This window comes from Amaranthus tricolor, chromosome 12 (assembly GCF_026212465.1).
Source record: "Amaranthus tricolor cultivar Red isolate AtriRed21 chromosome 12, ASM2621246v1, whole genome shotgun sequence".
In the NCBI taxonomy this organism is placed as follows: Eukaryota; Viridiplantae; Streptophyta; class Magnoliopsida; order Caryophyllales; family Amaranthaceae; genus Amaranthus; species Amaranthus tricolor.
Window position 1 is genome coordinate 6,635,001 of NC_080058.1, and position 22,795 is coordinate 6,657,795.

Consider the following 22,795-nt stretch of genomic DNA (forward strand, 5'->3'; position numbering starts at 1 on the left):
CTCTTTCTCAATCGTACATTTCACAATCTCAGAGTATAGGTACTATTCTTCTTATTATTACTTGATAATTTAGGGTTTTGAGTGTTAAGATTTATGTCTTAAATTTGTTCTTGTTTTTATTGCAGTTTTTCAGCAATTGGAGATTGATTATGTGATTGGTGAAAGCCATAAGGAGATTTTGAGTAATCGGAGTGGTCCTGCTGCAATTATTCGGATTTTCGGTGTTACTCGTGAAGGTTTAACTTTGTTTTATTCATTTTTGTAATCCACCTTATTTGGGTTTGTAAAATTCAGTTACGCGGTGCATGCATAACTGACCTCGTCTGCATTGTTTTTTGGGAAAAGTTGAATTTTTATATTGCTTTTGTCCCAAATCAGTTGCAACATAGGGTTTGATGCTCGTTTTTTAGATTCTAGGGTTGGTAGAAGAAAATTAGGGTTGGAAAATTTAAATACAGTAAAATAGGAATAATCGAGTTAAATGCATGTTATAATTGTTAAATTGTGTTTAAGGGAGTAGTATTGGATGAATTATGACCTATTAGGTTAGGTTTTAAGTATTATTTGGTAAACGTAAACGATATAAGAAAATCTTGCAATTAATTTGGGAGAGCCCATAGAAGAACATGTTACAAATAATTTCAGATGGAGGGAGTATAAAAGAGATCAAAGGATACTGTTCTTTTTGTTAAGTCGACTCTAATTGCACGAAAATTTGATATAGATTGGGTGCAGTGCACATGTGACATGCTAGACTACATTTAGTAGAAAGTTTGCATCTTTAGGGTCAATGGTCACATTAATTTTTGAGGAAATTTGTTTGTTTCCCGTGTGATTCGTCGTTCTCTTGGTGTGTATGTCTGTTTCTTGGGAGGAACATGAATTCAAGGATTGTGTACATTGCTTAGCATGAATATAAATGATGAACTATCTTCGTCAAAATTTATTTGTTATTTCCAGGGGAAATCTGTAAACATATTCATCGTAGAAAAATACGGATGACAGTCAAATTTACGTTTGGGAATTATTTTGCGTTGCTGAGTTTATAATTCAGTATATTTTAAATATTTTGTTTACCACACTTGTGCTGAGTTTATAATTCAGAATATTTTAAATTTTTTGTTTACCACACTTGTGCTGACAGTGAGGGTTTCCTTCTGGATTCAAATTTTAAGTTTGGGAATGGCGTATGAAATATAAAATTTGACAAGGTCTATTATTCATCTTTGAAAACTTCGATATTTTATTATATTTGCGTTCTAGTTCTATGATATCAGAAATCTGTGTTTCTGATTAATGTCTAATCATATTATCTACTCTGTTAAATAGGGCACAGTGTTTGCTGCAATGTTCATGGATTTGAACCCTACTTCTACATAAGCTGCCCATCAGGGATGGGTCCAGATGATATATCCTGTTTTCATCAAAACCTGGAGGTAATTAGTTACTGCCTTTCTGATAGCATTTGTTAGCAACTGATTGATAAGTGTAGCATTTTACACTTATTGCTTCTTCTTTGTAGTTTATTGAGTGCTTTAGTTAGCGTTTTGAGGTTCAATGTGGTCATGATTTCCTAATTTGAGTTTATTGCCGCTATATCCCTTTTTGTGCTTTAATGATTGATATTCTCGAGCCATCCTAGTCCTTAACCATGTCTACCAAGCTTCATTGATACATAATTTCATAGTTCGACACCATTCTCTAGTTCATGAAGGCTTTCATCAAGGTTGAGGGAAGTTCGAAGGTCATTTGATTGAGTTTTCAAGGTATTTGAATGTCCTGTGCATGATCTCGGGTGAGATCTGAATAGCCTTGGTCAAATTTATGGAGTTCAAAAGCCTCTGGAGTGTTTTACATGTAATTTCGGTCGAGACTGAACTCACTTCGTCGAAGCTATATTTGAGAGATGTTCTGGGCATTGCTGAAGATAGTCTCGAGCAAGATTGTGGAGACTTCACGGGAATGTTCTGGCTTCGGTCGAGACTAAAATAAATTTGGTTGATGCTGAATTGTGAAGCAAAGTTCTGTCCATGCTGCTTTGAAGTTTTGACCGAAACTGTTTTTTAAATTCGAGCGAGACTGCCACTACTGACTTCGATGGAGTGTAGAAACTACTCTTTTTTTCACGTTTCATTCCATTAGTTAGGCGGTTATCTCTAGTTAGGCATTATCATTTAGGAGGATCAATTTTCATTTAGGTAGTTTAGTAGAGAAGTTAGGCATATGATTTATTTTCATTAGGATTAGTTTAGTTTAGGGGACGATTTTCAGAAAAGTGGGCAGAAACTTTTTCTTTCTTTAGTTTTAGAACTTTTTCATTTCATTTTTCATAATTTCATGCTATTTTAATTATTTTCTTAATTATGTTTTAGTTTTCCCTTAATTTTAATTAGTATCTTTATGTAATTTTAAGTTTATGGTTTTGTTCTTCATCATCCTCCATTGTTAAGGTATATTGCTTTCCAATCTCTTTAATTATGTTTATTGTTGTTAGTTTTTCTTATTTGTTTAATTTACTTGTCTGTATGCATTCCATTAGTGAGTAGTCTTATTACTTAGATAGAGAGGTGAACCCTACGGAACATGATTGGATTGATGGACAAAAGTATTATTTTTGTTTATTAGATTGATTAGATTAATTGGTTGATTGACCCATTTCTTTGTTGATCTTTTATCAAGATGCGGGAGCTGTCATTGAGATTCAACTTTGTTTTAATGAATTAAATTAAAACCTTGTTAATTAATCAAGATGCGGGAGTTGCTATTATAATTAATCTGGCCTTTATAGTTAATCAATTGTTTATGGATCTAAATTATCCTTTAATTGAACGTCCATCATGAATTCATGTGTAGTAGTGGTAATTCTCGAAGCCTTAGTCTTTTATAATATTGAGTCCGAATCGTTTTTAGTCATAGTCGTTCTCACTTATCACCTATCTATACCATTTTTTTTTGTTACCAATCATGATTAATAGAATTTGATAAATCCATAATTAATCCTGCTTCCTCGCGTTCGACCCGTTAGCTTGCTGTAAAACAAAAAATCACCTATCACTGATATCGCCCTCTGTTTGTTTTGAGTTCTATTGAGCCACATGGTTGATTTTGAGTTGTTGTTTGTCTATGATTCAGGGGAGAATGAGTGAGGCTAATAAGAACACCAAGGTTCCCCAGTTTGTTCGACGTATCGAGATGGTACAAAAAAGGAGCATAATGTATTATCAACAACAAAGTTCTCATCCTTTTCTGAAAATTGTGGTTGCGTTGCCGTCGATGGTCGCAACTTGTCGAGGTAAATATAAAGATTTTCCAATTGACATCTTTGACTTTTCTCGTCTCCTTCTCCCCTAAGAAACAAGGAGAGGGGGAACATGTAAGGAAAATATAAAGAAGAATCATTACATATTTGGGAGCGAAAATAACATTCCATCACCCCAAAAATTGGGAATGGTTGGGGGGTTGGATGTACGGTAGCTTCTCTTTTATTATTGTTAGAGTATATAACATATCATCGGGCCTTAAAAATAACATCAAAAAGATTGTTTTGTAGATCATTTGCAACTTCACTTATATAAGAAGTGCATATATTTGGAAGAAAGCTTCCCATTTATTCTGTTATTTGGTTCAAGCCTACAATTTATCAATCTATTTATTAGAATTTGATTGATCTTGTTACCATGGATCAGTTCTTTTATTTTCGAACTGATTTATGCTTAGGTGTGGCTAAAATCATATTGTGTTCTAATCTTCTAGGGATTCTAGATCGAGGCATACAAATTGATGGCCTGGGGACCAAAAGTTTCATGACATATGAGAGCAACGTCCTCTATGCTCTTCGTTTCATGATTGATTGCAACATTGTTGGTGGGAACTGGATTGAGGTTCCTGTTGAAAAATATAGAAGAACAAGCAAGAATCTGTCCTCTTGCCAGCTGGAATTTGATTGCTTGTATCCTTTTACTTGTGGGCATCTATTATTCATGGATAACTTTCTCTTCTCATTCGATATGGTGGAATTTTGATTTGGAACAGTAAGTAGTTTAAGTTTCCATTTTATCTTTTTTTGTGGATTTCCTTTATTTTTCTGTTAGATATACGGACTTGACAAGCCATGCTCCTGAAGGTGAATTTTCGAAGATGGCTCCATTTCGCATTTTAAGTTTTGACATTGAGTGTGCTGGGCGCAAAGGTCTATTTCCCGAGCCCAATCATGATCCTGTTATTCAGGTGAAACATTGCTTTCATTTGCCAACCTAAATTTGTACAGTTTGTGGCTTGGCCCTGTGTATTCTATTTGTTGATTCTTATATCTATTGTCAGGTGGCGAATCTAGTAACAGTACAAGGTGAAAATGAGCCATTTGTTCGAAATGTTATGACCCTTAAATCATGTTCTTCCATTGTTGGAGTTGATGTCATGTCCTTTGACAGTGAGAGAGAACTTTTGCTTGCTTGGAGGGTAATGTTGTTTAAATACGTCTTATTTATTTAAATCGGAATTGTATTGTTTGTCATGTTGTAAAATGATCTCCATGATTTTCAGGCCATAAAGTTAGTAGATTTATTATTTTCAAATTCTTTATATCAATATTTGTAAGCATGCACTGGCAACCTTGCTGTCAATCCCTTAAATGATGAAAAGCATGGAAGATCCTTTAAGCTTTGAACTCTATTATTGCATTTTTTTGATACAGATGCATTGGGACCACTTCTTTGAAAAATGTTAAGTTGTGGAATTTATGTAATTTAATTCTAATAAGCCTCACTTTGTAAGAGTTTTAGTAACTTGGACTGTAAATGTAGGGGTTGTCAGCATGATTAACATTGTGCTAATTTGTGTTGTTAGACTTTGACATGCATCTGAACATGAACTAGCCTGGAATTATTTCCTAGCTTGTATTTTCTTACTAGTTGCAGTTGGGAAGCTAGTAATTCAACCTATATTTCATCTTAGAATTGCTAAACTGTTGAAAGTGTTATTTTGCTGGTAGCTTCATGATTTCCTTGTTGAATGCAAGTCTTGATCTATCAGCCATCTAATGATGAGTTACTTTAGTTCCCTTCTTCATTTTAGGCTTGTCATTGCAAATGTGAGTTCAAAATCTCTATCAACTGCTAAAATGATTTGTGTATGCCTTGTGTAGGATTTAATTCGCGAAGTAGATCCTGACATAATTATAGGATACAACATCTGCAACTTTGATCTACCATATCTTGTCCAGGTAAGTTTTTGTTTTCATCTTCCTGATTTTCTCTTGCCAGAATTTTCACGCTGATGGTTTGATGGAAATATGAATGGATGCATGCACCATCCACACACTCACGGTTACAAACTTGCGTAATGACACAAATATATTGATAGAGAGAATGATAAGCTATATAGTATTATCAGGCAAATGTTTTCCTACCTTAATATTGCTATATAGGAGGATTATTTAGATAGATAGAGGCGTATATGTAGGGATACACTCTTTCAATGTGCATTTGATGTAATAGGAAAACCATAAAGTTTTGCAACCTTTTTTTTTTTTTTTTTCCAAATTCTTATGTTTGCATGAGGATCTTTTTTTATTAATGAGTGGCTTCTTTTTATGACAGAGAGCAAATGCACTTGGAATTGCGGAGTTTCCTATTCTTGGTCGCATAAGGAGCAGCAGGGTCCGTGTCAAAGATACAACATTTTCTTCAAGGTGTACTTTCGATTTTGACAACTCATGTGACTTATTATATGTTAAGTCATAAACCAAATGGATTTTAGAATAATACTTGCAGTTACACATTAAATTCTTTCCCGCCTAAAACACTTGGGTTTTTTAGGAGTTAAAAGACAAGTTTACCTTTGTTAATTATTGCGTAAAGCCAGGTATTTACTTAAGTCTTCATTTAAACTTTTCTTTATATCTTAGTACACATCTATAATTATGATTCATATTATTTCTTAAGAATTATGATCAATTTTAAATTTGTGGATAAGAGAGGATTTTTGAATTTGTTTTGTTAATAAAATAAATATCATTGACATAAGATCTTTGAAAGCTATTCAAAATTACAAATTTGGAAGTTTTTTAGGATACTCCTAACATCAGTATATCTTTTTCTCATATAGTCTAACTAAATATTAATCTTTAGTCTTTTACAATTGTGCATTGCCCAAATCTTGAGCTAGGTTCTTAATGTCTTCGTGGCGGTGCTTGCTTGTTCCATTTTTCTCACACTAATGAACACTGGAGAAAGTCTTTCTGCTTAAACTGAATTTTTGCTGTCTTTCCAAGTTGTTGGGTGGGGAACGGATTTTAGAGGCTAGAGTTTTAATAGTCATGAGATAATCTTTAGTATGCTAAAAGGGGCTTGTGTATAGCAAACATGTTAGTTAATGACTTTGTGTGATGTTCACCTTTGGGATGATGCTTGATCATGATCCATTACATTATCGTGATGTGTGTTTCTAGCATATATTATAACATTCACTGTTGTATAAATCTAGGTTATTATCTACTTTTTGATTTTAAGCTCATAATTAACTTTTACACTCTTTGCTGCCTTTTACTTGGAAACCATCTTGTCATTTGATTTCTTCTTACTTGTAAAAAGGACCAGGCCCCAGGGATTGGTGTATAGTTATTGTTCATTGCATTACTTGTTGAAGAGCTTAAATGTTTGCAGAATAATGATAAGAACAAAATAATTTTTTGATATCCATTATTCCTGTTAGTATTTGCACCTATATTCTTTTAATAAATGAAGGGGTAAACAGCTTACGGGCCAGAAATTTCCCCACAACTATACAAGATGTGACACACCCATCTATCAAAGTTTTTTTTGATAATAGCAGCAGGACTAAATTGCTAAGGATCTTTAAATATTTTTTATGAGGGTCTTTCAAAATATTAGCCTGTTTCATCGAAGCGTGAAACACGAAACATTGTCGTGTACTGCGAGCCATTCATACAGAAACTTTACGGAAAGACAATTTGATACACCGGCAGTAGCGTTTTGGTTTGCCGACTAGGTATGGGCTTGTTAGATGATAGCAATCTCTGTTCACAAAACTATCCCAACTCTACCACCCCACATCACAACCAATCAATGTGTTTTGGCAACATCATGGCCCAATCTTAGCTTCTGTTGGATTAAATTTTGTATCCTAATTTTCCAAAATACTAAACTGTTGTGTTGAATTGAATTGAATTTCGTGTAACATTGGTCTGTTTTTCATTTTTACATCTGAGGGTGATGGAAGATTCCTGATGATATTGTGTGTTTGTGGGTATGTTGTGTGATATGGTTTATTAGCTTGCCAAAAAATCATTTTTGAGACAACATTAGAATGTTAGTTTGAGGCTAGTTATCATACTTCACTGGCATTCTATATTTCGACTGTTATTCTGATTAATTGACACATTTTTTACAAGTTGTTTCGAGGGGTTGATTTTAGTAAAATCTGAGTCATGACATTTTGTTACAGGCAGTATGGAACAAGGGAAAGTAAAGAAGTTGCAATTGAGGGGAGAGTACAATTTGATTTGCTTCAGGTTTTACTTTGTCGTCGACCCTTTTTATGTATCTTGACACTTGCTGAAGATGTATAGTTATGTCATTTTCTTCAACTGCAGGTCATGCAAAGAGACTATAAACTAAGCTCATATTCTCTAAATTCTGTATCAGCACATTTCCTTGGCGAGCAGGTGAATGAAAAAAATGTTTGGAATAATTTGGAGTTTTAGTGTTCATATTATAAGTATCTATGTCTATATTTATGCTGTGTCAATTTTGATGTACAACTAGAAGCTGCTCACTATTCAGGCAAATGATATTTTAAGTCAACATTTTATGTTTGTTTCAGTACTTTATTCTGGCATTTTTTTCTCCCTTGCATGCTACCATGGAGTCATTGCTGTAAAATCTTTCTATTATATTACTTCATGTGGCTATGAAACAATCATTTTATCCAAATATGATTTGTCTTTTCCTTTATCCTTAAATCAGCACTTAATTAGATCTTATGTTATATAGAGTGAAAAGACTGAAATTTCTTGGTAATGGTTCTGGGTATGCAATTAGTTTAGATTCTTTTTGGGCCTATCTCTTAGTTTCTCACTTTTTGGATGGTGATGTATGTATTCACTACTTTGCTCGTATGGTTTGTATGCTGTATGTAAGAGATTTAGTTTATATCATTAATTTATAGTTTTTTTTTAAAATCTTTATCTTCTGCCAATGTATGTAGAAGTTTTAGTTTAAGGTGAAATATTACTTTTTCAATGCATGTCTTTATAGCTACATTATGCGCTATATCTTTTCATATCAGTTGACATTGTGTAAGCAATGTGCAGCACAGTTCCTAATTGTTTCTCTGTCCACTTGAGATTTTTTGTATAGAATAGCAGGAGTAAGACAAAAAAACAAGTAAATGGAAGAAATATGCAAATTAGATGAAGAGAGAGAATGAGTTTGTGGTAGAGATTAGGAGAGAGAACGTGGGTTCATTGTCAAATTTAGAAATGGTATATATAGCAATCTCAAGGCAATAGAGAGATTATCTCCTCTAAAATTTTTTGCATTGTATTTGATTCTTTTTAATTCATCTGCTTGTCGCAGTAATTGGGAGGAATCAACTGTAGATTAAAATTTTTATTCTGAATGACCAGATATTTTTATTAGTGCAACTGAAATCATTTTGCATGTTGCAGAAAGAGGATGTCCATCATTCAATTATAACAGATCTGCAAAATGGGAATTCAGAAACTAGGAGGCGTCTTGCTGTTTACTGTTTGAAGGTACACTATTTCAACTTGATACTTCTATTGTACGGGAAGAATAGATCTCTAACTAGGTTAATGTTTGCTTTTTTTTTTTCCTTACATTGAAACTGTCTGTTTGCGTATGTGGAGACTGCAGACATGCATGCAGCATTTGTTTTCTTGACATGTTTCTATATCGATTGAATTGTGGCTAAATATGAAGTAATTTATTGAAGGAGGGTATGATATGAACATTGAGCTTAAGGTAAAGTTTTTAGTGGTGTGTTTCCTAAGCTTGACTATTAGTTAAGGTGATACAGGTAAATCACGAAACAAGGCTTGGTCTGGTGATAAGGTTTTCACTTCCCGACCTGGTTGGTGCATGTAAACTTCACTAGTGTCATTGTGCGGTGGGAATTCCGCTTACCTTTCCCCACCTGATGCTCAAGGGCCTACCTGCCTTTTCAGATGGGCTGACATTTATGGTTTCTCGTCCTGGTAGTGCAGTTATCTTACTGACTCCCTCCTCACACGCATTTTCATAGTGTAGGAACTTCTGCACTTAGCATTGTGAGAGGATCCTCATCCTACTTCCATGGACTAATGATGGACCCATCTTCAGCTTCATAAAAAAATTGGGTGATGTTAGCGTGTTCTGGTCATGCCCTTTAAGAGTCTCAAGACTTGACTGTCTCTTTTTGCCGGCCTGCCATTGTTCTGTAAATTATGACAATAGACTCGGCCCATTATGATTTTGTGGTAAGTGGGGCCTTTAGAGGTGATACAGGTAAATCACGAAACAAGACTTGTAGGCTTGCTGCCCAGTCTTGAGTGCTATCTACCATTGTTTTTTTTCTTAAAAGTTGTTTATAGGTTCAATACGATGCCTTTCAGAAAGTTTTGCTCATTTGGAACCTAATCCTGTTGGTTCTTTCAATAGTTACTTTGCATAATCTAAGCTAGGAAGTTGCATTGATGTGTCCTGATGTTTCTTGATTGGTCATTATAGGTATTAGGTAGAGATTTCTGGGTTTCATATTGCTTAAGATGGTGATCATGTTGTAATTTTGTAAATTCCAGGATGCATACCTTCCTCAGCGGTTGCTGGATAAGTTGATGTTCATTTACAATTATGTTGAAATGGCCAGAGTGACAGGAGTCCCTATATCATTTCTCCTCTCCAGGGGGCAAAGTATTAAGGTTATATGCTTATATTTTTTTTGCTGTACTGTTTGTTTAATCTCGTATCAAGTTTTTATATGTGCATGCTGCAGGTTCTTTCTCAACTTCTAAGGAAGGCAAAACAGAAGAATCTTGTAATACCAAACGTCAAACAGGCAGGATCCGAGCAAGGAACATATGAAGGGGCAACTGTAAGTTTGGCTTTTAGAAAGTCTAGTTTTTCTAAAAGATGTAAATACATGCTTAAAAGGTGTACATATTCGGATGACATTTCTGTAAATAATATGAATTTTTTCCTTTACAAAAATATGTACACCCTATAAGATAGTATGTACACCTTTTGGCTACAATATGTATATCTCAGTCTGGTTTTCAGTTTTCACCACTTAAGTTGTTTTCACCTGATCCTGCCCCTATATATATATATATTTATATATATATATATATATATATATTTATATATATATATATATATATAGATATATGGATATATAGATATATTAGCGATTTTGGATTTATCTTGGTGGAATGTTATTATTTATCTATTAATTTTAAAATGCTCATTTTCTTTGTCTTAATGCTATGCAGGTCTTAGAGGCCAGAGCAGGATTTTATGAGAAGCCAATTGCAACACTAGATTTTGCTTCATTGTATCCATCTATCATGATGGCTTATAATTTGTGCTATTGTACACTGGTAAAGTTTCTTTGCTAGACATCATGTATTGTTGACTGCTTCATTCACTTCATCAGATTTGCAGATACATTCTTTGTTGTTCAAAACATGATATTTAGGATTCAGTTTGCTTTGTTTCTTGAGCATGATTTCATTGTATGTACATTTTAAGGTAACACCTGAGGACATCCGCAATCTTAATCTACCCCCAGAAAGTCTTAACAAGACTCCTTCTGGTGAAACCTTTGTCAAGCCTGAGCTCCAGAAAGTGAGTTTTCGGTTTCCTATTCAGTTACTCTCCTTGTCTTATTCACCCTATGCAGTATATGTCTTTTACCTTAGTTTTTAACTCTTGACCAGTAAAGGCAGCTCATTTATAGGCATTTAAAGATGTTTTTTTTTTTGACCAATATTGGATTATTCCAACATTTATTTAGGGAATACTTCCAGAAATTCTTGAAGAGCTCATAGCTGCTCGCAAAAGGGCCAAAGCAGATTTAAAGGTGACCCTCTTAGACTATTGAAGTTCTCTGTTTGTTCTGTACTTCGAGATATGGTGCACAACGTTACATGCATAAATCATTACACTATTCAATTCTAGGAAGCTAAAGATCCTTTGGAGAAGGCTGTCCTTGATGGTCGTCAGCTAGCTTTGAAGGTAGGCCTTTGCTTTCAACAATGTGTATGCTTTTATTATACTTGCCATTTAGGATCAACTTCTGAGGACTGATGATGCCTGGTTACTTTTTATTTTGTAATTCTTCCAACTTTTGCAGCTGTCAATATTATTCCTTGATTAAATTATTTTGGTCTTTGTTATTTTGATCTTCCTTTTGTCTTTCCCTTGTAATATTATATTGATCTTCATTTTGTCTTCTTTCAGATAAGTGCAAATTCTGTTTATGGGTTTACAGGAGCCACTGTTGGCCAGTTACCATGTTTAGAGATTTCTTCAAGTGTCACAAGCTATGGTAAATATGTTTCTTCTATTTGTATCCTTATGCTTATAATCTTCTGTGGTAGTCTCTTGTATCATTTCGACGAGAAAGAAATTGAGGATCATAGAAATGATTAGGATTACAAATTTTGAATGAGAGGTGGAGATGAGGTTGAAGATACCGACTGATATGCATATTTGATTCAAGTGCTTCGATTAACGGCAGTGCAATAGTGCGATTATGGTTGCGATTGGGGTAAAGGCCACAGTTATGTGGATGAATACCTGTTTAGAGCTCTCCTATTTTAAAACCTGCATATTGCCTCCATAACTTCAGGGCAAAAATTACGATTTCCAGTTTAATGTCGTGTATTGGATAATCCAACTCGTGTGGCCTTCATTGCCTTGATGCATAAGCTACTACTTGCCTTCTTGCATTAGTACACATCCCAAACCTTCCTTTGATGCATCACAATATAGCTCAATTGCTTTCCCAGTCGGGCAAGGTCAACATAGGTGCTGCCGTAAGTCTCCTCTTAAACTCTTTTAGTGGCTTACTACGCTTCTAACCCGTTGAAATCAAACTCCTTTTTTAAGTAACTCAAAACAATGGTAGTGCAATTTAGAAAAATTTTCCACAAACATCTTGTTATAGCCTGCTAAGCCCAAGAAACTTCTTACTTCAGTAACATTCTTTGGATTCGGCCACTCCATCACTGCCCTAATCTTTTCAGGGTCAACAAAAACTCCATCCTCCGAAACAACGTGCCCTAAGAAACGTGCCCTAAGAAAGATATCTTTCTAACCAAAATTCACATTACTAAACTTGCCATGAAGTTTCTTCTTTCTCAATTTCTCCAGAATTATCCTCAAGTGCTTCTCATGTTGCTCTTCATTCTTTGAATACACCAATATATCATCAATAAACACGACTACAAATTTATCTAGGTAAGCACACTTAATGAAGGGTCAGATCTAGATCCCTGACGGACCTTTGGTTCGTGGCACAAATCTGCATGGTGATGCAGTTGTCCTACCCCTACTGGCCAAAACCATGTGACTCCTTAAAGTGGCCTAAATTCTGTTTACACAGTTACAGTGTGGATATGAGTTTAGTAGATCTTAACACCTTTATGGGGAGAGTCTATTTTGTTACTCCATAATTATTGTGACAAGGCTAGGTTAATTATATCCGAACAACTAGCTGAACAAGATATGCAGCATCACATCTTTTAGTTGCTTTGAAAATGCTATGTTGTTGTTGAATGTTGATGACTATCATGCTATTTATTTTCATTTTAAATTTTTTGGAACTCCACTCTGTATTTTCGTGGAATATTTCATAATTTACTTTTCCGTCTTTATTTTATTTAAAGGTAGTGAAGGGTTCATGTGCATTGACTCATTTTTTCGGTGAGGTTGAAGTTAGAATATATAGACATAGCCTTGGGGGTGTCTTCCTCTAAGACTCGTGACATAGTAGAATGCTAAATCTATTATTTTCTTTTTCTGCATTGTTGATCTTGCAAAGTAGTCCTTTTGTAGTGTTCCAGGTCATGCTCATTTCTTTTTTTACTCTCAATTTGTCTTTGCTTATGAAGTCTGTTTCATTATAAAGGTCGCCAGATGATTGAACTTACTAAGAAGCTCGTTGAAGATAAATTTACTGTTTCTGGTGGCTATGAACATACTGCTGAGGTAAAATCATCTATTTGCAATTTATTTTAACTCACTGCCATAGGACTTAGTAGTAGAGGTTGACACTTGGGGTTTTTTATGTGTATGTGTATGTGTGTGTGTGTGTGTTTCTGTCTGATAAGACGGAAGATGTTGCTGTTGCACCAGAACAATGTTTCTCTTATAAATGCAAGGGTCATGTAGATTATTTATGTTTTACTATCTTTTTCTAATTATATTTGCTTGGAAACTCACGATGCTTAAAATACTTAAAATTGATGATCTTTATGGATTGAATATTTTTGCAATTGATGTGAAAATAGATATTTTTCTTCTTTTTTCTATATTACGACCTGCGTTTTTGTTTTATCTGTATTTTAGATTACTTTTAATGACCTTAGCTTATGTTTTCAAATTTGTCCATAACCAGAAAGCATAATAATTGAAACCCATGCCGCGGAATACTTGGGTGATTAGCTTGCAAGAGTCTTCCCAGTTACTTTGTTATGCACTAAACATCTAATTTGCTATATGAATCACAATTATTTCCCCAACCTATCAATTCTTGGTCATTGTCTTTCTTGCTTAGTAATGTTCACTGTAAAAATTTTTATATCTCTGACTCCTACAGTTATGAAGTTTGTAAGGCTGCGAAAGTGGCTTGCTGATGTACATATCCTTTACCTAACATTGGTTTGAGCCTCTTGGTAGTTTTAATTTTTACTCTTAAATTGCATTCTTTTGCGCTCCCTCTACATGGTCTGGATTATAAACTTCATATAGGATGAAAGATTATCTGATTTAGCTGTTAGGTGAGAGATGTCTCTTAGAAGACTATACTTTGTCCTGATTTTGTAACATTTGCTTATGAATGCTCCAATGAAATTTCAACACTTCCAATAAGGAAGAGCTCCTCACTTGCAATCTCATGATTCTCATCCACTTCATTTCCTCTTTCCTCTCTCTCCTAATGTCAACCTTTCCTTTTTTTAGTGTCCCACCTTGTGAATCAAAGTTAGAAAAATAGAACCCCAGAGGCCAAGTTTTGCATAATTAAGGGGCAGAGGGAGTATGCAGGGGCTATTTTTTTAATAGATGATATTAATGAAGTGAATAAACAAGTGTGCGGAGCACTTCTCATGCTATGTTGTTTACAGTCATGCTTTTATCAGATACACTTCCATCATTTAGGTTGGGAAAAATTTAGCATGACACCCATTTTTCCACTGTAATCTCCATGCCCGTCTTTTGAGGTTCCTTAAACAAGGTTCAAGGACCTAACTGTGCTGGAAAGAGTGGGAATATGGAATTGTTAATAGTGTTTCTTACTGTTAACGTAGGGATTTTGCCTGTGTTTAAGAAGCCTGATGGCAAAGGTGTCTACACCAATCCAGCCTTTTAATGTTCCATGTTTTGGAATGAAGCATGTTATACTTCTGAGGTTAATCCTAGGCGATATGCAAATAAAAAACCAAAGAATTACTTATAGAAACTTCCATTTACAGGGTTGATGTTTTTTGTACAGAAATATTTAAATTTCTTCATTGTAGACAATTGTTTCGAAATTGTATTCAATTATTATTGGCTACTGAATTTTAAACATATTAAGGGGGCGTTTTGTTGGGGGTCTTAAGGAAAGGGAAAGGGAATGGAAATACCCCATTCCCTTTGATGTTGTTTGGTTCCCATTTTCAATGATTTCCTTTCCCCCATTTCAGTTTTAGGTTTACCCAAATGAGGTAAACCTCATTCCCCACCTCCCCCTTCACTTTCCCATTCCATTCCCTCCCTCATTCAGCAACCCTACTGTCATTTTTCTCCTTCCTCGCGCCTCCTTTCTCACCAAAATTGTTGCTGCGTCCTTCCTCCTGCTGCTGCTGCGCGTCCTTCACTTGCTCTCCCCTTCAACTCCCTCCCCAAATCCCTAATCTCACTCCACTTCTTCTCCTCTTTCTCTTTCCTCCATTAACACTAGATCCCTAAATCTTCCATTAACAGTTGAGTCTTCCTTTTTCTTCTTTCTCCTTTTTAGATTTCTCACTGTATCGTGTTGATTGTTACAAAGGGAATATCTCGATTTTGCTGCCGCCATTCTTCTTCGTGTTCTTGTTGAATCTGTGTTGTACCGCCATTGATGAAAGCCTGCGTTTTTTATTCTTGTTGTAATTTCGTTTCTGTTGCGTTCTTGTTCTAGCTACCGCCATTGTTCTTGTTGTTTTTATGACTTATACCGCCATTGTTGTAATCTCTGTTCGAGTGAATGAACTTGCATCGTTTTGGATTTTGTAATCTCTGTACCGCCATTCAGATTTCTGTTCCTAATCTCTGGATTTGTAGGATGAATTGGATTTCTGGGTTGTTCTACGTAGATTTCTGTACCGCCATTGATGAACATCGTTTTGTTGTTCGATGAATTGAAGTTCTTCGCCATTGTTTTGTTCCTTTTCTGGGTTGTTCCTAATCTCTGTTGAAAGGGAATCAATTAATCCAACTTGAACCAAACAGTCACAAAGGGAATCAATGAGCAGTTCATTCCGTTTCCCGAACACAACCAAACGACTAGGCTAAATTAGGGGAATCCATTTCTTTCTCCTTCATTCCCTTTCCTCATTCCATTCCGATTCCCTTGTGCGAACCAAACGCCCCCTAAGTATTTATATAATAAAGCAATTGATCCTGAATAAGTATTAGAAAGCTCATATATGGTTTCTAGTATTTCAAGCATAGTGCAAAAATGCGGTATCAATTGCGATACTGTGAACGAACACAATGATGTGGTAACAAGGGTGTTGTGGTTGTCATGACACAATATGTCGGTCAAAGCCCAAAACCATGAAATATCACTTGAATTGAAACATTTTTAGTTAAACCTTTATGATGCAGGTAATTACGATTTGGTAAGTTAGAAATTTTTTTGATGTAGTCGATATGATACGGTGCGACCTTGTTTTTGTACTATGATTCTAGTGTTCTTATGTTTCCTGTTAAAATATATGCGGAGACTGTTGGCGTTTAAGAGAGATGCCCGAAATGGTATAAATTTTGGTGCTTATGACTAGATTACACGTCCATCTATGTTATTATTACTCTAAGATTTCCTTCTTTTAGCTTCTTATTCATAGCCCTTGGGGTTATGATATTATTTTTTCTATATAAATAGTTATGAAGAATTTCTAATGCAACATAAACTAGGGTACAATGATGAATTAACATACTTTTATTAATTATATAAATGCTTCTGATAAACCATTATTGTCCTATGCTATAAATAATGATTTAATGTGTTTGATGGAAGGAATCGTAAATCTGTTGAAAAAGAAAATTAGGGTAGTACTAAGTGAACTTAAATGATTTCCGCAATTTTCCATCACCTTTAGAAGAATCTTAATCAAATCAACCCAATTTTGCTCAGATTTCGTCTTTAAATCTAAGTTACCAATTTGCCACGCATTTCCATTTTAATAACGAAATGGATTAAATAAAAAAGGTTTCTCCACTATTCTGTCATTTTGCTCAGATATCCTCATTAACCTAGGTTACCAAACATCGTTATTATTCTATAATGTCGATTCATTTGATTATGTCTCTGTTCTTGTTTGAAATTTTAGGTATTATGCTCATAGCTGTGGTTTTGCTGGTGATTTTATTCAAGTAAATTGTTACAGCTTCTGTGTTTATTATTAGTCTTTTTGTGACATCTAGTTTGTATTTTGTCATCTCAGATTATTTACGGGGACACAGATTCTGTTATGGTGCAATTTGGTGTATCTACTGTTGAAGAAGCAATGAAACTGGGAAGGGAAGCAGCTGAATACATAAGTGGAGCTTTCATTAAGGTAGTTTTATGTCCGCAATTGTTAAGGTGGGAGGGTACTTTTGACTCATGACCACAAACTAGCTGGTTGCTAGTAAGTTCAATGCACTTATTTGTTTTCAACATAAATCAATGAACGTTTTTCCCCGCTAGAGAATCAACCGTTGATCTAGAAAGCACGAGTTAAAATAGAGTTCGAGTCGTATATGGCTAAATGGAAAATTCCCTTGGTGTGCTATTCATGGGAGAAAGGACAACCCCTAGCTTCATCCAAAACTCCAACCCATTTCCGCTCAAAGAGTAGGTTTGCTCAGGAAACGCAAGGATTAAGGCTCAACATATATTGCCACCGCTTGAGAAAATGACGGTAAAAAATATTAACCATGTATAAGCAATGAGTGGAAAGGCTATGTATTAATCAGAATTATATACATTAATACACATATATCATTACCCCAATGCCGCTAAGCGACTTGCATCTAGGCATGGTTGGGGAGTCAGATGTAAAAATTTACATATTTTGGTTTCCAGTTCAGTAAATATGGAAGATGTAACCTGCTTAAACGTATTGGGGGGAAAAGAGATAACTGAGAATCACACTCTAATGTGTTCCGAAACTGTGGGTCCTATGATGCCAAGAAGTGGTTTTGTTGGGCTAAGCCTCCTAGTATACACTGTTCTAAGAAATATTTTGGGTTCTAAAGCTTGGAGGCATGATGGTGGTAAGGAAAAATTGGAAGGATGTGCGAAACATTTGATATGCATTCGAATAATTCTCTTCTATGAGTCTGTCTGGAAACAACGCGTGCTTCATATTTTCATGCTCATTAGAAATATATGTTGGCTGACCAGCTACAAAATATTTTATCACCTTTACCTAATCCAACACACAAAAAAAATTTGTCAAAGTTGATTGGACTGGAAAATTTTAAAGTATCTTATGGACTCACAAACCAGGATGTTTGCTGTTTGTTCGTGTATCACACTTTTTCATCTCTTATATTTTCATGTCCATTGCAGCCCATCAAACTAGAGTTTGAGAAGGTTTATTATCCATATTTGCTGATTAGCAAAAAGAGATATGCGGGCTTATTCTGGACAAACCCTGAAAAGTATGACAAAATGGATACAAAAGGTGAATCTGAACTCATGGAGTTTCTCTAGAAGTTTCCTGCTTTTGGTTGTAATATAGCATCAGTATTTTGAAGCTTATGGCATCACTGTTTTTTTGTCGTTGACAGGCATTGAAACAGTTAGGAGGGACAATTGCCTATTAGTCAAAAACTTGGTCAATGAATGTCTTCATAAGATACTTATTGATAGAGATGTCCAAGGAGCTGTCCAGTATGTCAAGAATACTATTTCAGATCTTTTAATGAATCGTCTAGACCTGTCATTATTGGTCATTACAAAGGTGGGTTAACATAGTTTGGACAGTAAATTGATATATATATTTTTTTTCTAGAAGTTTTCCTATTATTGTAAGAATAACTTGCGAATTACAGCCTTAATGTTTAGTACTTTTGCAAATTATAGCCTTAATGTTTATTTCTTGCAAACTACAGCCATCAAAGTATCAAAGTTTATACGTTCAGGCAAAAAACACAGAACTCTGACCACTTGACCTAAAATTCTGACCACCAAAATGGTCGGAATTCTGTGTTTTGAACCGGAACCTGCAAACTTTGATACTTCGGTGACTGTAATTCGCAAAAAATAAATATTGAGGCTATAATTCGCAAATTATTCTTATTGTAATTGTGGATGTCATAGAAGTTTTCAAAATGTTCTCTTGTCAAGCTTATATTTGTTTCTTTTAGGGGCTGACAAAAACGGGAGACAATTATGAAGTGAAAGCAGCTCACGTTGAACTTGCTGAACGTATGCGCAAGGTTTGTCTTCTGCTAAATCCAATCAATCCATGTTTTTAAACTTGACTTGTAACTCTCAATATCTATGCACAATGCCCCTGGGGATTCCATTGTTGGCTAACGACTTTGCTCCGTATGAACTATTTCTAGTGTGTTTTTATATTTACAGTAATAATAGCTCATGATCATTTTGTAAGAAGACTCGGTGCCATTGAGACACACGATCACAGTGGTGATCCCAGTCGGGTTTTCTGTTGGGTTCAATGACATGACATAGATATTGTGTAGAATTACATCTTTGGAGCCCCAGAACTTGCCATTTCATCAACTAAATTTTTAATTTTAACAACATGACATGGTTTTATTATCTCATGGTGAGATAGGAAGATTTAGTGATATAAATTATCAATCTTAGCTACGGATACAACTTTTTTTTTGTCATTTCATACCTTTTTGCCGGAAGATTAAGGGTTACTTCTTAAGTATTTTAGGAAACTTTGAAGAGTTTTGGCCTTTAGGATAACTTCTTATAGAACTTAAGTGAGATTCAGGGATGATGCTACTTAAAGTAAAAATATTTTGATCTCCTAATATCTCACAATACGGTCACATGACATTTGACAACAATTGTTACTTGTAGCAATCAAATCTTTACATGAAAAACACCAAAGAAATGATTGCCCCCATATACAATTTGGTTGAGATGATTATTATGCGACTTAATCTGAAATAAATGATGATAAAAGAGCCTCAAGATCATCAACAATGCACTAGCAGATGCTGATTAAGCAATGTTTACTTGCCTTTTAAAGTGCGTTCAATGTAATGTAGGAAACATTTATGAGATATCCCACACGCAACAGTCCGTGTCACATGGTGATGTCAAAAACTCTTGAAGCCAACTTAACCCATTCATTTAACAAATCAAAAGTCTTTATAACAACCCAAGCTGTTTAAAATTATGCGTGTATCTTCTAATTTGTAACAATAGCCAACTGAATCAGTTTGTTCATCACAGATTAGTTTTCAAGATAATATTTGTTTTATCTAATCTCATTTCTCGTCATTCGATAGCGAGATGCTGCCACCGCTCCTGGTGTTGGTGATAGAGTACCTTATGTCATTGTTAAAGCTGCCAAAGGTGCCAAGGTAACTTTTATCTTTAAGTTCAGAAAGTAAGCTCGAAATCGCACAGGTGCTAGAATTGATGAATTGTTATCAACAGGCATATGAAAAATCAGAGGATCCCATCTTTGTGCTCGAAAATAATATACCAATAGACCCACAATATTACCTTGAAAATCAAATTACCAAAGTAAGTTATGCTACAACTTGATTTGATTTCCTTGTCAAGTTTGACTTTTATGAAATTGCTTCTAATGGCCATGTTAATATTATAGCCCATTTTGAGAATCTTTGAACCAATATTGAAAAATGCAAGCAAAGAGTTGCTCCATGGAAGTCACACTAGATCCATTTCCATCTCTACTCCTTCAAACAGTGGGATCATGAAATTTGCCAAAAAACAACTCACTTGCATTGGCTGTAAAGCGTTGATCAGGTAGTGTTTGCTTCATCATGCTTATCCATTTCTAATTTAGGCCTAGTCTAGAATGTCTACACTGAGCTTCCTCACTTTCATGAGCAAAGAAATTTAATTTATCTGTTTCTGATACAATTTATTCTTGATGGAGCCAAAGATTTATAATTTGGTTCCGAATTATAGTGGATTATAGTAAAATTGGCTCATTAAATCATTCGCACAACTTATTTATGTGAAGTTCCAAATTATGGTGTCAGTCAAGGGTCAATCAGATTCGACCTTTGTTATAAGGGTAAGGTTTTTAAATCTTACACCCAACCCTCGCCTAGGCAGGATCCAATTGGCATGGGAATGATGGCATGTTCTTGTTATTGTTTGTAATATGGTTACATGCTGGTCCGGTCGTGATAGTATGTACTACATGAGCATGTTACATCAAGTGTCTGTTGTGTCTGCTTTTTTAATGTACACTGTTCTACGTCCAGTCGACATGGAATCATTATGATGGCCTTGTAGATAGGCAATTTTAATTTATCTTATCAGTCTAGAGACTCTAGACTACAAGCAGTGGTGCAGACATATACATGGTGTGATTGCCAAAACTTATACCCTGTAGGTGTTCAAATGTTCTTGAATTCAAAAAAAAAAAAAAATATCTCGTTTTCAGCCCCCTTGACAACCACGAAAAAATCATTTGAGTTTGATTTCGACAAAATATTTTATCTTGAAGATGGTGCGATGATAAGAAAAGTTCATCCATAATCTGATTATGAGGCATTTTCTGAGAGTGCACGCTATACTATCAGTTGTGCAAAAGTGGTATTTATCAAGCATGCAAAGCTGGTGTTTGACTTTCATTAGTTTTTCCAAATTATGTTTTGAACTCCCCACAATCTCTTTCCTTTCAGCATTTTGTCAAGCGAGTACCTTTAAGTTGTTTGGCCATTACAAACGACATTCCAGTATGACCACTAAACTGTTTGACCGTTAAGTTATCCCTCCAAATTGTAAGATTTAGATCTTGGCATTTGTTACTAGAAATATGCCCTTCTTTCCCTATTTTTTGGTGTTGAAGTTTGTTATATTGATTTCTGACATGTTTGCTTTATATATGACAAGTGGTTCCAACAAAACCCTTTGCTCTCATTGCAAGGGAAGAGAGGCTGAACTCTATTGCAAGACGGTGGCTAGTGGTATGTATGATCTCATATTTCCATTAACTTTATATTTGTACTCACGGTGCTTATGGTTAGAAAACATTGAATTCCTTACAGTTTCTGAATTAGAGTCTCTTTTCGGACGGCTCTGGACACAATGCCAAGAATGTCAGGGTTCCCTTCACCAGGATGTTCTTTGTACAAGGTCTCTGATAGTCTGATTACTTAGTTTTCATAATGGCTATTCTGATGCTTCTCTTGTTTGACTTTTGGAAATTTATACATGCCTCAAGATCCATTCTGTTAATGCATTTCTCATGTTGTCTTTTCCTTTTCCTTCAGCCGTGACTGCCCAATATTTTATCGGAGAAAGAAAGCACAAAAGGACATGGCAGAAGCCAAGCTTCAGTTAGATAGATGGAATTTCTGAACAAGGGGTTAGCAAGTCTGTGAAGTTGGCTTTTCTTCATGTACCAATAGATTCTGTAAAACTCTTGTTGAGTTTTACAGCTGTGTACGCACAAAATTTTGCTTGAATTGGCACAAATGAAACCTGCTTTGCAGTTAGGTGCGCTCTAAGATGTCACAAGCCATGCAATAGCTTTTATTGAAGTTCAGAAATTTCATCCTCTTTTTGTTCCTGCTCTACATTTTGGATGCATGAGAGTAACGATAGGATGAAAGAATCCTCGTTCATCTGCACTGTGCTCGTCATGTGAAATGGGAAAGACTCCCCAGTCCCCATAATGTAAAATCCAGAAACAATCCCGTCTTTTCTGCATTGGACAGAGTACAAATTTCCATGTCCAGTGTCTTGATCTGATAACAATTTGTAAAAGGAAAATGAGATAGCGACTTCAATCAATCGACTGATCTTTTTTGTATATGATGTAATGATCAGTAGAGTTCTGTAGAACAGTAGCTATATGAACGATCCAACAATGTCCCATTTTTCTGGCAACAGTTTATGGGATTAACAGTCCGACAGTTTATTTATAAATGCCTCATAACCATTTTGTCCTTTTCGTTCTAATTGATCTTGTATCAAAAATGGTTGAATCTCTAGTGAGCATGGCAAGCTTAACGGCACCACTGCAAACCAAGCGCCTCACAACCACAAAAAAGTAACAATAGGTATTTGCAACATCAATGAAACCTGAGTTTTCAGGTTTGTAATAAAACCCATCGTTGAGATTATT

The 22,795-nt window shown here is 35.2% G+C and overlaps 1 protein-coding gene across 2 annotated transcripts in view; it reads left to right on the top strand.

Moving 5' to 3' along the window:
- The window catches only part of LOC130828403 (DNA polymerase delta catalytic subunit), a 22,976-nt gene extending 347 nt beyond the window's left edge, over window positions 1-22,629 (top strand). The window contains exons 1-30 of one of the 2 annotated variants that reach the window (XM_057694378.1): window positions 1-39; window positions 126-236; window positions 1,330-1,436; window positions 3,133-3,292; window positions 3,754-3,949; window positions 4,092-4,227; window positions 4,321-4,458; window positions 5,144-5,221; window positions 5,598-5,689; window positions 7,465-7,531; window positions 7,613-7,684; window positions 8,690-8,776; window positions 9,821-9,940; window positions 10,015-10,113; window positions 10,511-10,618; window positions 10,770-10,865; window positions 11,035-11,100; window positions 11,199-11,255; window positions 11,481-11,568; window positions 13,153-13,232; window positions 16,934-17,047; window positions 18,046-18,160; window positions 18,267-18,439; window positions 18,846-18,917; window positions 19,971-20,045; window positions 20,122-20,211; window positions 20,297-20,457; window positions 21,559-21,632; window positions 21,714-21,801; window positions 21,939-22,629. The exon at window positions 1-39 is cut by the window's left edge and continues 347 nt beyond it. In XM_057694378.1, the coding sequence (XP_057550361.1) occupies window positions 1-39; window positions 126-236; window positions 1,330-1,436; window positions 3,133-3,292; window positions 3,754-3,949; window positions 4,092-4,227; window positions 4,321-4,458; window positions 5,144-5,221; window positions 5,598-5,689; window positions 7,465-7,531; window positions 7,613-7,684; window positions 8,690-8,776; window positions 9,821-9,940; window positions 10,015-10,113; window positions 10,511-10,618; window positions 10,770-10,865; window positions 11,035-11,100; window positions 11,199-11,255; window positions 11,481-11,568; window positions 13,153-13,232; window positions 16,934-17,047; window positions 18,046-18,160; window positions 18,267-18,439; window positions 18,846-18,917; window positions 19,971-20,045; window positions 20,122-20,211; window positions 20,297-20,457; window positions 21,559-21,632; window positions 21,714-21,801; window positions 21,939-22,026 (3,047 nt within the window). In that variant the 3' untranslated portion in view covers window positions 22,027-22,629. Of the gene's footprint in view, window positions 40-125; window positions 237-1,144; window positions 1,212-1,329; window positions 1,437-3,132; window positions 3,293-3,753; window positions 3,950-4,091; window positions 4,228-4,320; window positions 4,459-5,143; window positions 5,222-5,597; window positions 5,690-7,464; window positions 7,532-7,612; window positions 7,685-8,689; window positions 8,777-9,820; window positions 9,941-10,014; window positions 10,114-10,510; window positions 10,619-10,769; window positions 10,866-11,034; window positions 11,101-11,198; window positions 11,256-11,480; window positions 11,569-13,152; window positions 13,233-16,933; window positions 17,048-18,045; window positions 18,161-18,266; window positions 18,440-18,845; window positions 18,918-19,970; window positions 20,046-20,121; window positions 20,212-20,296; window positions 20,458-21,558; window positions 21,633-21,713; window positions 21,802-21,938 lie in introns of those variants that run through there. The other variant, XM_057694379.1, reaches the window with a different exon arrangement.
- The last annotated feature ends 166 nt before the right edge of the window (window positions 22,630-22,795 follow it).